The sequence below is a fragment of the Pteronotus mesoamericanus genome, unplaced genomic scaffold (assembly GCF_021234165.1).
Source record: "Pteronotus mesoamericanus isolate MK-2021 breed Mesoamerican mustached bat unplaced genomic scaffold, CSHL_Meso_final contig_25, whole genome shotgun sequence".
Classification (NCBI taxonomy): domain Eukaryota; kingdom Metazoa; phylum Chordata; class Mammalia; order Chiroptera; family Mormoopidae; genus Pteronotus; species Pteronotus mesoamericanus.
The window spans coordinates 22,873,996-22,887,538 of NW_026555105.1; the positions used below are offsets into that span (position 1 = coordinate 22,873,996).

At 36.8% G+C, this 13,543-nt stretch overlaps 1 protein-coding gene across 7 annotated transcripts in view; it reads left to right on the forward strand.

Moving 5' to 3' along the window:
* The window catches only part of PTPRA (protein tyrosine phosphatase receptor type A), a 128,777-nt gene that overhangs the window by 36,185 nt on the left and 79,049 nt on the right, over positions 1–13,543 (forward strand). For 2 of the 7 annotated variants that reach the window (XM_054573956.1, XM_054573957.1), the window contains exon 2: positions 524–606. The exons of 4 other annotated variants lie outside the window; for them this stretch is intronic. In XM_054573956.1, coding sequence (XP_054429931.1) covers positions 580–606 — 27 coding nt within the window. In that variant the 5' untranslated portion in view covers positions 524–579. Of the gene's footprint in view, positions 1–523; positions 607–2,271; positions 2,291–13,543 lie in introns of those variants that run through there. One more of the 7 variants, XM_054573959.1, reaches the window with a different exon arrangement.

The following is a 13,543-nucleotide window of genomic DNA, read 5'->3' on the forward strand; positions in this document are numbered from 1 at the left end:
AAATGTGCAGCCCAGCTGGTGTGGCTCAGTGGATTGAGCACCAGCTTGCAAACCAAAGACTCTCCGGTTCGATTCCTAGCCAGGACACATGCCTGGGTTACGGACCACATCCCCTCTAGGGGGCTCCCAAGAGGCAACCATACATTGATGTTTCTCTCTCTTTCTTTCTTCTCCCTTCCCCTCTGTCTAAAAATAAAACCTTAAAAAAAGAGAGAATACATTATAAAAATAATTTGGGGCAAAATGTGCATTATACAAAGCAAAATATGGTAGTCCAAGTTTTGGGAGAAGGGAGGAGTGCTCCATCTTGCCTGCTCTGGAAAGACCTAATTTCTCAACACACCCAGTTCTCATGAGCTCTTCAGTGATCTAAAAACTATTTAAGATGGAGCTTTGTTCTGTGGCTCCTGGAATGTTAAACATAGCTCTATGAAACATCTCCTTAGAATGTACTCCACTCCCTGGGAACAAATCCATGGGTTTAAGTAGGGTTTTTTATCTTTCTAAAGGTTTTTTCCTTTAGTTGCAGGTGGCAAAACTAAAAAAAGAGAAGTATTTATGGAATTCCAGTGAGTGAGGATGGATGATGTAGTTCAAATAGCTAAGGTAAGAGAAATAACAGCAGAGCTGTGAGGAGGCTTTGTTCCCTGAGTGAGTGCCCTCACAAAATAAACCTAAAATCAAGTTCTCTCCCATTCCATTTTGTTTCCAAACTGTAAGAGTAGCTTATTTTTTGTGATTAAAAATGTTATAGTAATTATCCTTTAAGATGGTGGCTCTTATCCTGGTAGTGAATCCAAAATATGAACACAATATGTCATTTCATTTATTTAGGTCTAATTTGATTACTGTTTCATCAGTGTTTTGCAGTTTTCAGCATATAGCTCCTAACATGTTTTATTAAATTTATACCTATGTATTTTCTTTTTTGGATAATTATTGTAAATGTTATGTTTTTTAGCTAGTTTTTACTAGTATATAGAAATATTCATAATTTTTTCTATGTTAACCTTATATCCTGTGACATTGCTAAGTGTACTAGTTCCAGTTTTGTTTTTTTGTAGATTCCTTGGGATTTTCTACATAGATTACCATGTCCTCTATAAATATGGACAGCTTTAGTTCTTACTTTCTAATCGGTGGATATTTTAATTTTTTCTTCTTGCCTTACTGCACTGGGTAAGACTTATGGTGCTATGTTGAATAAGAGTGGTGAGAGTGGACATATGGCCTTGTTTATTATTTTAGGAGGAAAGTAATCAGACTTTAGGTTTTTTGTGTGTTTTATTTTTAAGATTCTTTTATCAGTTAGAGGAAGATTCTTTTTATTCCTACTTTTCTAAGAGATTTTCTCATGAATGGGTGTTGGGTTTTGTCAAATGTACATCAGTTGATAGGCTCATGTGGGTTTTTTCAGTGTAATTCACATTGATTTAAAAAAAAATTAACCAGCCTTGCATTCCTAGAATAAACCCTACTTCATCATGGGGTATTATTCTTTTTATATATTGCTATTTTTGATTTGGTAATACCCTATTGGGGATTTTTGTTTCTGTGTTCAAAGGGAAATTAGTCTGTAATTTTCTTCTTGTTCACTGTCTGGTTTTGTTTTTAGGATAATGCTGGTGTAAAAATGAGAGTTGGAAAGTATTTCCTTCTCTTCTATATTTTTAGGAGAGATTGTGTAGAATTGGTGTTATTTCCTTTTTAAATGTTTTGTGGTATTTCCCAGTGAAGACATCTGGGCTTGACGATTTATTTTTCCAAAGTTAAACACTTTAAAATAGTTTTTATTTTATTGATCTGAGAGAGACTAAGGGGTGGGCGGGGAGAGAGAGAGAAACACTGATTTGTTGTTTTCATTGGTTGATTTTTGTATGTGCCCTGACCAGGGATCGAACCCTCGAACCCGCAGCCTTGGTGTATCGAGAAGGATACTCTAACCAACTGAGCTACCGAGCCAGAGCAATATGTTGTTTTTATTGCATATTCATTAGACATAAATGGTAATTTTAATAAATTATATTGAAACTTTTAATAATAAAAAATAAATGCAATCATATGGCATATACTCTTGTGTCTGGCTTCTTGCATTACTTTTTATTACTGAGTGTGTCCTTGCCTTTCAAGACAGGTTTACCATCCATTTCTTTGCATAAGGTCCAGGAAGAGATTAAGAAATTATTTCCTCTTACAATATTATTCACCCAAATTTCTGACCTGATTGATGGATTATATTATTTAAATTTCCTGATAGCCCAGCAGTCAAAGGACACATTGTTACAATGAGGTAAATAAGAGCATACCTTTCAGAGCCTTAAGAAATATATGAGTATTCTCTCTCTGGTCATAGATTCTAGGTCTTGAGCTGATATTTGAGAGGGAAAAGTTGGATCTTAGTAGAGTTATACTCCTTGTATCTTAATTTTCAACCATTATGTAAGGTTTTCTTTTTCTAGAAAGCGACTAATCTGGAATGAGAATTAATTCTCATCAGTAAAAGCAAAGCTTTAAGTAGGTCATCTGACTTTGCTTTTGTGCTCCACATTCACCCTGGTTATAAAAGGCCCTTTCATGAGTTTTCTAGGCTTTCATCGCTGCCAGACTCTCCACAGGCATTGTGAAAGAATTAAACTACCCTCCCCCTGCAAAGCATGTCTCATGGACTCTTTCGTAGAGTACACAGTGCACTATGTTTAGCTCAACAGGAACTCTGCGGACACTGAATATATGAACAGCCCTCCTTCCAGATAAGAGATTTCAGTGTTGATTAGTGCCATAGCAATCGAAGTTAGTGTCCGTCAGCATCCAATAAATAAAATAACTTGCAGCCTAATTTTTGCCAAATAATTAGGCCAGAGTTTGTGTTTATGCATGTATTAAAGTTATTTGTATATAAAATTTGTCTCTAGATAATTACAGTCTAATCAGGTCGCCAAGTTCTTCAAATAACCTACATACTCACGATTAACTTTTTAAAAGAAGATAATCAACACTGAAATAGTTTGCTATGCCTGTAGGAGTAGACGAGGAAAATAAAACAAGGAATTTTGAAGGGATGTTAAACAAGCTGCTTGTGGCATAATCTCGGGGTAATAAAGACTTTTTCATTTTACGGGCATTGAGATCCATATATTTCAAGGAAACTAATTGTGTAGAGTAAACCATTTATATTGATTTTTTTCCCCCCAAGGACTAGAACCTATCAGTTAAAATAGTTTCCAAACAATTCTGGTGAAATTAATCTCTTGGGGCCTTCCAGTTTACCTACCTACTCTGTAGTTCCCACTATAAAATATTCTCTAATGTCTTCTGAGTTTTAGTCACTTAAGAACTTTATTTCCTTTAATCATCTTTAATATCTGCCTTTTATTCATATCAAGGCTAGACTCTGGTTCAGCAATTCAGGTAATTCTCTTGCCAGTACTCAATCCTGTTGCTTAGAGTTCTGTTACCTTCGCCCAGCCCAACCTTAATTCTGTATGTTCTCTAACCATTACTACTTACAGTGTTTTTCTAGAAAAGAATTCTTGAAAAACAGGTTTCATCTTACCTGGACTCCCAGGGCTGCCCAGTGTCAGCATTTCCTGCCATTTTCTGCATCAACATTATATCTTGTCACTTCTTAAAGCTTTACCTCACTATCTTCTCCACCTTTTTAGCCTTTGACTTTTCTGCATACTTTACAGGAAATCATCAGTATTTAAACATGATTTGTTTTCACTCAACCTAACAAACCCTTTCTTGAGTGCAAATCAGTGGCTATTTTTGCCAGGATATAAAAACTCTGCGTCTCTAGTCACTTTGAAAACCCTACTTATTAACCCCCCCATTATCATCATCATCATCATCATCATCATCATCATTATTAAAGATTTTATTTATTTTTGGAGAGAGGGGAAGGAAGGGAAAAAGAGAGGGAGAGAAACATCAATGTGTGGTTGCCTCTCGTGCTCCCCCTACTTGGGGACCTGGCCTGCACCCCAGGTGTGTGCCCTGACAGGGAATTGAACCGGTGACCCTTTTTGTTGCAGGCCACACTCAATCTACTAAGCTACACCAGCCAGGGCTATTAGTTTTAATAATTTGCAGGTTCTTGTGGATTTTCTGTGTAAATATTCACATTTCCTGCAAGTAATTTTACTCTATATAATTTTTGTCATTTTAATGTCTTTTTCTTATTGCAGAGGCTAGGACCTCCAAGTTATAGTGGGTCACCATGTCTTATTCCTGACTTTAAAGGGAATGTTTTCATTGTTTCCCTGTTTAAGAGCATAATTGTGTAGGATTATTATTTATTAAAATAGCAACTTTCATCATGGTTAGGAAGTCTTCTGTTCCTAATTAAGACTTTGAAAAAACCATGAATCCATGTGTTTTTATCCAGTGCTTTTCTATATCAATTAAAATAATTACATGATTTTTTAAACAAGTGAATTATACTTGTAGATTTTATATTAAAACGTTCTTGTACACCTTGGATAAACTTAGATTGATCATAGGTTATCTTTTTTATATACCAGATTCAATTTGTTAATATTTTGTTTAGGATTTTTAATCTATATAACTGAGTGGAAGTGAGACTGTAATTTCCTTTCTTGTAATTTCTTTTTTATTGATTTTAGAAAGAGAGGAACAAAGAGAGAGAAAGAAACATCAGTTTATTGTTTCACTTATCTATGCATTCATTGGTTGATTCTTGTATGTGCCCTGACTGGGGATTGAACCTGCAGCTTTGGTGTATTGGGACAATGGTCAAACCAACTGAACTACCTGGCTAGGACCTCTTGTAATATTTTTTGACTAATTTTAGTGCCAGGTTTTGCTCACCTCTTAGGATGAGTTGGCAATTATTCCCGTTTTCCCCCTCATCATCTGGACTGTGTTTTCTTTGTGACAAAATTTTAAACTTCACGTCAACTTCTTTAAGGGTTACGAGAGTATTCAGGTTTTTATTTATTTCTGAGATAGTTTTAAGTTTTCAAAATTATTTGCCTATGGTTGTTGAAAATAGTCTTTTCATTTACTGTAACTGTAGTTATTCCCATTTTTTATTTGTAATATTTGTGCCTTCTCAAGTGTAAAATTTACTGTTTTGACATGTATACAGCAATGAAACTATTACAACAATCAAGGAACTGTGAACATATCTGTCTCCCCCTAAAGTTTTCTTGTGCTCCTATAATGGAACAAAAACAGCTTTGGCTGCTTGTTGCCACAAAAGCCAAACTCATGAGGCAAACACGCTGGTGCAAAAGGAAAGGTTTTATTTAGGTGCTGTGCGACCTGGGAGAAATGCCAGACTCCTGTCTCATCTTTCTGCCATGGAAAAAGTCCACCCATCCTCAGCAAGACAAGATAAAAGCCAATGACCAGAGTTCATGCTCCATTTTAAAGTACAGTCCTTTGGAGTCCACTAGGCAGCTGCTGAGTGGTCTTAGTTCCTATCCAGGTAGCTTAGGTTGTTTCTGGTTGCTCTCCATTTCAGGCTCCCGCCTGGAGCCTGCATGTGGAGCCCACAAAGCCATGGTCCATGCAGCTGCTGGGGCCGCATAGTTATCTGCTCCCAGGCAAGAGAGTGCATGAACACACAGGCGAGAGCATCACCAGGTGAGCAAGAGAAGAGAGAGTGAGAATCCTTCCTGGAGGCCATGGGCCATGCGGCTGTTATGGCCACATGGCCCATGGAGAGAACAGGTGAGTGCAGGTCATAATAAGCAAGAGAGCCAGAGCTTCTTTGTTCCCCTGGGATTATATTAGCTTGGGCTTGGGACAGACCAGGTGCTTTCTCAAAATGACCAATCAACTTCCCAAACTTCTTTGTGCTTTGGTTGGGGGTCCACCTCCCAACCAATCCCTTTTTTCCCCAGGCTAGACTGACAGACCTCTTTGGTCCAGCTCAGTTTTATGAAATAGGTAATCTGAACATATCTTCTCCCATCTGTGGGTTTCCTTTTTATGCTGTTGATTGTGTTTTTTGATGACAAGTTTTTAATTTTGATGAAGCCTAACTTGTCCATTTTTTTGTTGTTGTTGACTGTGTTTTTGGTGTCATGTTTTAAAACGTCATTGCCAAATTCAATGTTGTGAAGCTTTTCCCCTGTATTTTATTCTAATAGTTTTATAGTGTTATTTCTTATGTTTAGATCTTTGATCCATTTTAAGGTAAATTTTGTATACGGTATAGGTTAGGAGTCCAACTTCATTCTTTTGCATGTCGATATCCAGTTTTCCAGCACTATTTGTTGTAAGGCTGTCCTTCCTCCATTGAATTGCTTTTGCACCTTTGTCAAAAATTATTTGGACATATTTGTGTGGATTTGTTTCTGGTTCTCTTTTATTCCATAGATCTGTATGTTTATTCCTTTGCTAATATGACACTGTCTTAATTAGGATAGCTATATACTAAGCCTAACATTGGGTAAATGAATTTCTCCCGTTTAATTCTTTTTCAAAATTGTTCCTGGTCTGTTTTTATTTTTTGTTTTAATGCATGTAAACTGTATTGTGCTTTGGTTTCATATAATTGAAGCAAATATAAAGCAAACCAAGGTGTGCTTTAAGCAGAATGAATACTTTTTCATTTTGTTCCTTGTCCTAACTAATTTTGTAATATAAGCTTGTTCCAGGCTGTTTTATATGTTTGTTTATTGAAGTAATCTGATTGACCTTCTTGCCTTCAGGCTCTTGTCTCTATGCCCTAAACTGAGCCTGTCTTTAGATGAAAGTTAAAGGCATTAGAATTTAACAGTCAGTTTTACAGCTTCACTGGTCCTGTTTCACCTGTAGAAGTAGCTGTTCTTCAGGGCCTCAGACTCCTACTAATGTTAGGTGGTCCTCGTCCCTTTATTTTGGACCTCTCTATCACAATGTCTTTCTCAAGAAAAGACCTGTAATGAAAGTTTACTTCTGTTCTAGGACTTCTTCAGAAGCATTCAGGAACTTTTTAAGCTATTTTCTTTCACTCTCAAGTATTCAGTGTGCCCTTCCTGCTCCACCCTCTTTTGGTGGCATGTATCAGTTTTCTACTCATCAATGCCTACATACTTCTGTGCTTTGTCAGATGTCTCCTGCCTGGCCTGCTCATTGTTGCTTTTGTCACTTTTACACCTGTCTTCTTCCATTCTTTGGTTCACTGCCTGACTTCTGTGGTAGCTGCTCTGTCATTACCTGTCTGCCATTCTGCCCCTTCTCCCACCCTCTACCCACACCTGTGGTCCTATGTAGGTACAACATGTACATTTTTCATGTTCAGCTTATTACCTTCCCCATGGTATGTCCGGAAGCAGTCATCCATCTGCTTATGGCCTTGGAATAAACCTAAGTCAGATGCCTGGGCCTTCCTTACTTCTGGCATCTCATTGTTAAGTCTTCACTTCTACCCCTGCAAATTCTCTTTATCAGTCTCCCCTGGATATTCCTGCCCTGTTCTGAGGTTCTCCTGGTTTATTGAATGGTTTATTGGCTAGATTACTTCTGAAGGCTTCGGTCAACAGCCTTCCTAACCTCAGCCACCACAAGTTGATCCTCCACCCTGTGGTCTGTCACTCATTGTTTCTAAATCCAAATTGTTCCCATCAACCTTTCTGTGCTAGAGCCTTTGGTGATTCCTCAGTGTGTTCAGTGGAAAGTCAAAACTTTTTATGTGGCCAGCAGTCCCTTTACAATCTGATCTGTGCTTCCTGTAGCCTCATTGGCTGCATTTCCTCCATGTATCCTCACAGATCCCAATATTTCATGTCTGCAGTTTTCACATTCATTTAACAGATATTTATTGAGGTCCTGCTTGATGCCCTTACCCAGCTCTTTGCCATGCCTGGAACCAGATAAGCTGTTTCATGCTTCTGAAAAGTCCTCTCTGCTTGAGAAACTGTTTTTGACCCTTCTCTAGGCTAAGTAAGTACCCTTTCTTCTCTCAAATTCAGCTCAAACATTACCTCTCCTGAAAATTCCTTCTCTGTTCTGAAGTTTTACTACTTCACCTTAGTATTAATATTCATTCAAGGTTTGACTACATAGTTTATTTATGCCTCACTACTGGTTAGTAAGCTACTTTATGACGATGTCTGTATCTAATCTGTTTGTGTATTCCCAATATCTGGTGGAGCATGAACAGAAGAATGTGAACTTTGGAGTTAGCGCTGAGTTTATTTGAGTACTAATAGCTATTTATTAGGTATGTGGACTTGAGCAAATTTCTTAACCTCTGTGGTCTTTAGATTCTTCATTAGCAAAATGGAAAAACAATACTGGACTTATAAGGTGGTTGTGAGGATTAAATGGGTTAAAGTGTATAGGACACCTAGTAAAAGTGCTTATTATAAGCAACTAAGGATTGTAGTTGTAAAAATAATTCTTATTCTTAATGTAAGTAATATAATGTTGATTGAGAGACTAATTAGTTGAAGGAACCGAACCCTCCTTCTTAGGTGCCTTTTTCTCAAATCAGAGAACCTGAACAGCTCTAGAAGGCCCAGAGAAGAGCTTAACACTCCTAGCTGTCACTTCTTTGGTTCTTCCATACCTGGGAGATATCCTCAATAAGACTGAGAGTTGAATACATATCTTTGCCACAGGGATCTTCATCTCTGTAAAAGAGGTGAATATACTTAAAATCAACACTAGTACTTGGACAGTCACATATGTGTACTGAATATCTGAAAATCAGTGGTTCATTTAATGTGAGCACATTAAAAAATCACTGCCCCTTTGTTTAGAAACCTATAAAATGGAAATATCAATTAGTTTTAGTTGGCATTAGGGAGATTTTTCTGTTTCTTCATTAAACATTTGAAGGATCAATGAAAATAAGATATGTGAAGAAAAGTAGTCCTAGATTTGAATTCTGTTACCAGCTATGTGACCATCTCTCAATTTATCTGCAAAATGGGAGTAAGAGTATCTGGTTTGTAGAGTTGCTGTTAGATTTAACTGAGATAAAATGCCAAATATTGATATAATATATACCTGATACTTGATCATATTTTGTCAGTACTAATGTATTGAATATTGAGTGCTTAACTTTCAATAGGTAGACTCTTGATGGAAGATATCACAGCCAAGGTGTAAACTTTGGGAAATGTGCAGATTAGCTGAGCTCTCTTTTGACAGTGGTACTTCATTATATTGATTCCTTGCAACATGTATTTCTTTATCAGATGTATGCAACATTGTACTTACTAAGGCTGAAGACCCTCATCATTCCCATTCCTAGCTCATCACAAATCTTATTTTTATTTTAGCTGTTATCATGATTGGGGTTGGTTTGTATATATCAGAAAATGAGACAGGTTTATTTCTTTCTTATATATTCAAAATCTCAAAGTAAGTCAGGCTAGTATGGCAGTTAGTGTCATTGGAGAATTCAGTCCCTTTCTCGCTCTCTATTCTCCTGTGCTCTAAGTCACTTCAAGGTCCATAATGACTACCAGGGCTCTAAATCATCCCATCTAAACACCAGATGACAGGAGAAAGGACAGAGAAAGAGGATCCCTTCCTGCCTTTTAAACCACCTTCCTAGAAATCTCATAATATACTTAATCTTATATCTTCTTGGCTATAACTTGTCTACGCGTAGCTAAGGAGTGGTCATGTTCTCCTTAGCACCCAGTTTTCTTTGTTCTTTCTCTGCTTGCTTTAGGTGATGATGACATGTCTCTGAGGGCCTCAGGGCCCACTGACAGGGAGGGAGTGTGTGTCTGGGCAAGAAGCCAAATAGTATGTCTGTAAATGATTCCTTCATCTTGAGTTCAGGGTATGTATTTCACGTAATTTACCCCTGATATGTGTGTCGCTTATATAATTGATTGCTATGAAATTAATATCCAAGGTTTCTGCAATTCAACCTCCCCTCCCCCCACAGAGGTGCACAACATGGCAAATTGTAGTAACACCAGTATCAGCACTGTAGATTTGGGAAGGATTAAGTGAGAGAAGGCATGAAAAGTGCTCAGTGCAGCTGAATTTTGAAATGGGAGGGCAAGTATGAGGGATTTAATAGCCAGTGGACACTACCAGCCATCCATATTCCCACTGCAGAATTCAGAGCCTCCACATGTATCTGGAGAATGTCTCAGATAAGCTATACTGGTTTTGAATTTTAAGAAAATTTGGGAAATGTTCTAAGACATTAAAATATCAGGAAAACAAAAGCTATAATTTTTTAGAACTGTCTTTGTCGCTTGTTTGAGGGCTTTTAAGTATTTCTAATGGACCTGTTTTTTTAATGTTAAACTTTCTGGACTGAGCACCCTAACTAATGTATATGCAGTGGAAACAGTTTTTTAAAGTAAGAAATGTTTCTACATGAAATAAGGACTGTAATTTGGCCCCGTTTCTGGGTGTGGTAGGGTAGGAGAGAGAACACAATGTGTGTGTGCCATTGCGTCCAATAGATTAGGGAACTGCCCAGACAGATTTCATGACTCATCTCCCAAAGCCTCCCTGCTCAGCTCTTCTATATTCACAGTTAACCAAAGGCTTATGATTCACTTTTTGAGACATGAACAGTGTGTAAATGTGGGCTTCTTCTATTATTTTGGCTTTCCTGGTGTATGTAATTCCATCTTTACTCAGGCCACTATTGCATAATCAAAAATGATGTAAAACATAAGGGAGGAAATCATATGAAATTAACTCATACTTAACAAAAGCAAATAAAAAGACTGGTTAAAATAGTTGTGATACATCCATATGATGAAATACTATACAGCCACTGAAAAGAAGGGTAGCTAGATAAGTATGTTGATGTGGAAGAGATTCAGAATTTATTATTTGAGTAAAAATGCGAGCTGTAGAAGTATGTGTAATATCCTATTTGTAATTTTTTTATGTGTGGGTATATTGCAGTACAGTATAGGAAATGTCTTTTTTTCCTCTTTTTTTTTTTTTTTGTTCAAGTACAGTTGTCTCCATTTTCCTCCCCCACTCCCTTCCCATCCCTCTCGTCCCTGCCTCCCACCCTTGGTCCTACCCCCTTTGGCTTTGTCCATGCGTCCTTTATACATGTTCCTTGAAGAGGAAATTTCTAAAGGACACAGAAGAAAATATTTAGTGATCGCTTTTGGCAACTAGGATTGGCAGGAAGTGAGTGAGACATATTTTGCTTTATAATCCCTCTGTTCTGTTTTATATATTTTCATGAGCATGCTTTATTTTTTTTTAAGGGTTTTATAATTAAAGAGGAGGACCAGTGCCTCTCTTCTGTAACAAAAAAAATGTTTTAATAAATAACGTTATTCATTTCAGCTAAAAGATGAATGTGGTCTGGGGATCTATTGTAAAACAAGGTGCTATAGTTAATAACAGGCTTGTATAATTCAAATTTGCTAAAAGAATAGAACTTAAATGTCCTAATCAGAAATGAATAGGACAATAGTATAGCAACACTTTGAGGAACATAATAACTTGAGTAAATGGAGAAAATATTATTATAAAAATCTCAAATAAGAGAAAAATTGAGAGAATTTTATATCCACCACTTAGGTTCTACAGTTAACATTTTCCTATACTCATTTTATGACATGTCTGTTTATATATCTATTCTTCTATTCATCTGTCAATTAATATTGTTTTTAATATATCGGGTTGGCCAAAAAGTTTGTTTGTTTTTTTTCCATAAGATGGCTCTGGTAGCACTTAGTTGTCTTTAACTTCATTTGAAACAATTTTGTTAGATTATATTATGACAGCTGTCATATCAGCATGCATTAAAAAATATCAAAATTGGTGATTTTTTGTGTAGCCATTATAATATTAAACATGGAAGAAAATATGCAACATTTGGTATATTATGCTTTATTATTACAAGAAAGGTAAAAACGCAACCGAAAGGCAAAAAAAAAAAAAAAAAAAGATTTGTGCAGTGTATAGAGAAGGTACTGTGATTGATTGAATGTGTTAAAAGTGGTTTGCGAAGTTTTGTGCTGGAGAGTTCTCACTGGACGATGCTCCATGGTTGGGTAGGCCAGTTAAAATTGATAGCAATCAGATTGAGACATTAATTGAGAACAAACAACATTATACCATGCGGGAGATAGCTGGCATACTCAAAATACCCAAATCAGTAGTTATTGGTGAAAACGAAAAATGGGTCTTTTTATTTTATGGAAAAAACTAAATGGACTTTTTGGCCAACCCAGTGTTTCAAAGTAAATTGCATATATCATCAGTACATTTCTTCCCAATACTTAAACATGTATATCCTTGACAGTTTTTGTTAATGGGTAGAGTCTTTTTAGAGGTAGAATTTATGTACAATGACTACACAAATCTTACGTTACCATTCAGTGAGTTCTGGAAAATGCGTACCCCCACGCAACCCAGTTCCTTGTCAAGATACAGAGTATTACTGTTGTTCAGGAAGTGCTCTCATGTTCCTTTACAGTAAATCCTCTTTCCCAGGCAGCAGTTGTTACTGATTTTCCACCATAGTTTTACCTTTTCTAGAACTTCATGTACGTTATAGTATGCTCTTGCATGAGACTTTTTTATTTTCTTTTTTTAAATATATTTTATTGATTATACTATTACAGTTGTCCCAGTCTTTCCCCTTTTGTCCCCCTCCACCTGGTACCTCCATTCCCTCCAACATTCACCTCCCTTAGTTCGTGTCCATGGATTGTAAACGTAAGGTCTTTGGCTGCTCCATTTCCTATACTGTTCTTAACATCCCCCTGTCTATTTTGTACCTGTCAATTTGTACTTATTCCGAGCATCTTTCCCCGCATTCTCCCTCTTCCCCCTCAGCTGATAACCCTCCAAATGATCTCCATATCTATGATTCTGTTCCTGATCTGCTCGTATGCTTAGTTTGTTTTTTAGATTCAGTTGCTGATAGTTGTGAACTTGTTGTCTTTTTAATGTTCATAGTTTTGATCTTCTTTTTTCTTAAGTCCCTTTAATAATGTAATTATTACATTTCATGTAATAATGGCATGGTGATGAACTCCTTTAGCTTACCTTGTCTGGGAAGCACTTTATCTGCCCTTCAATTCTAAATGATAGCTTTGCTAGATAGAGTAGTCTAGGTTGTAGGTCCTTGCTTTTCATGACTTTGAATACTCCCTACCAGTCCCTTCTAGCCTCCAAAGTTTCTTTTGAGAAATCAGCTAACAGTCTAATGCGAACTCTTTTATAGGTAACTCTCTGCTTTTCTCTCGCTGCTTTTAAGATTCCCTCTTTATCTTTAACCTTTAACATTTTAATTATGATGTATCTTGGTGTGTCCTCTTTGGGTCCAACTTTTTGGAATCTCTGTGTTTCCTGGACTTGTATCTCTATGTCCTTCACCCTATTAGGGAGATTTTCTTTCATTGTTTTTTCAAGTAAGTTTTCAATTTCTTGCCCTTCCTCTTCTCCTTCTAGCACCCCTGTGATTTGGTTGTTGGTATATTTAGAGAAGTCCCGGAGGCTTCTTATTCTGTCCTTAGTTTTTTGACTTCCTTTTTTCTTCTTGCTGTTGTGATTGAGTTCTTTGATTTCTAAATCATTGATTTGATTCTCGCCTTCAAACCTCCACTGTTGGTTTCCTGTAGATTTTTTT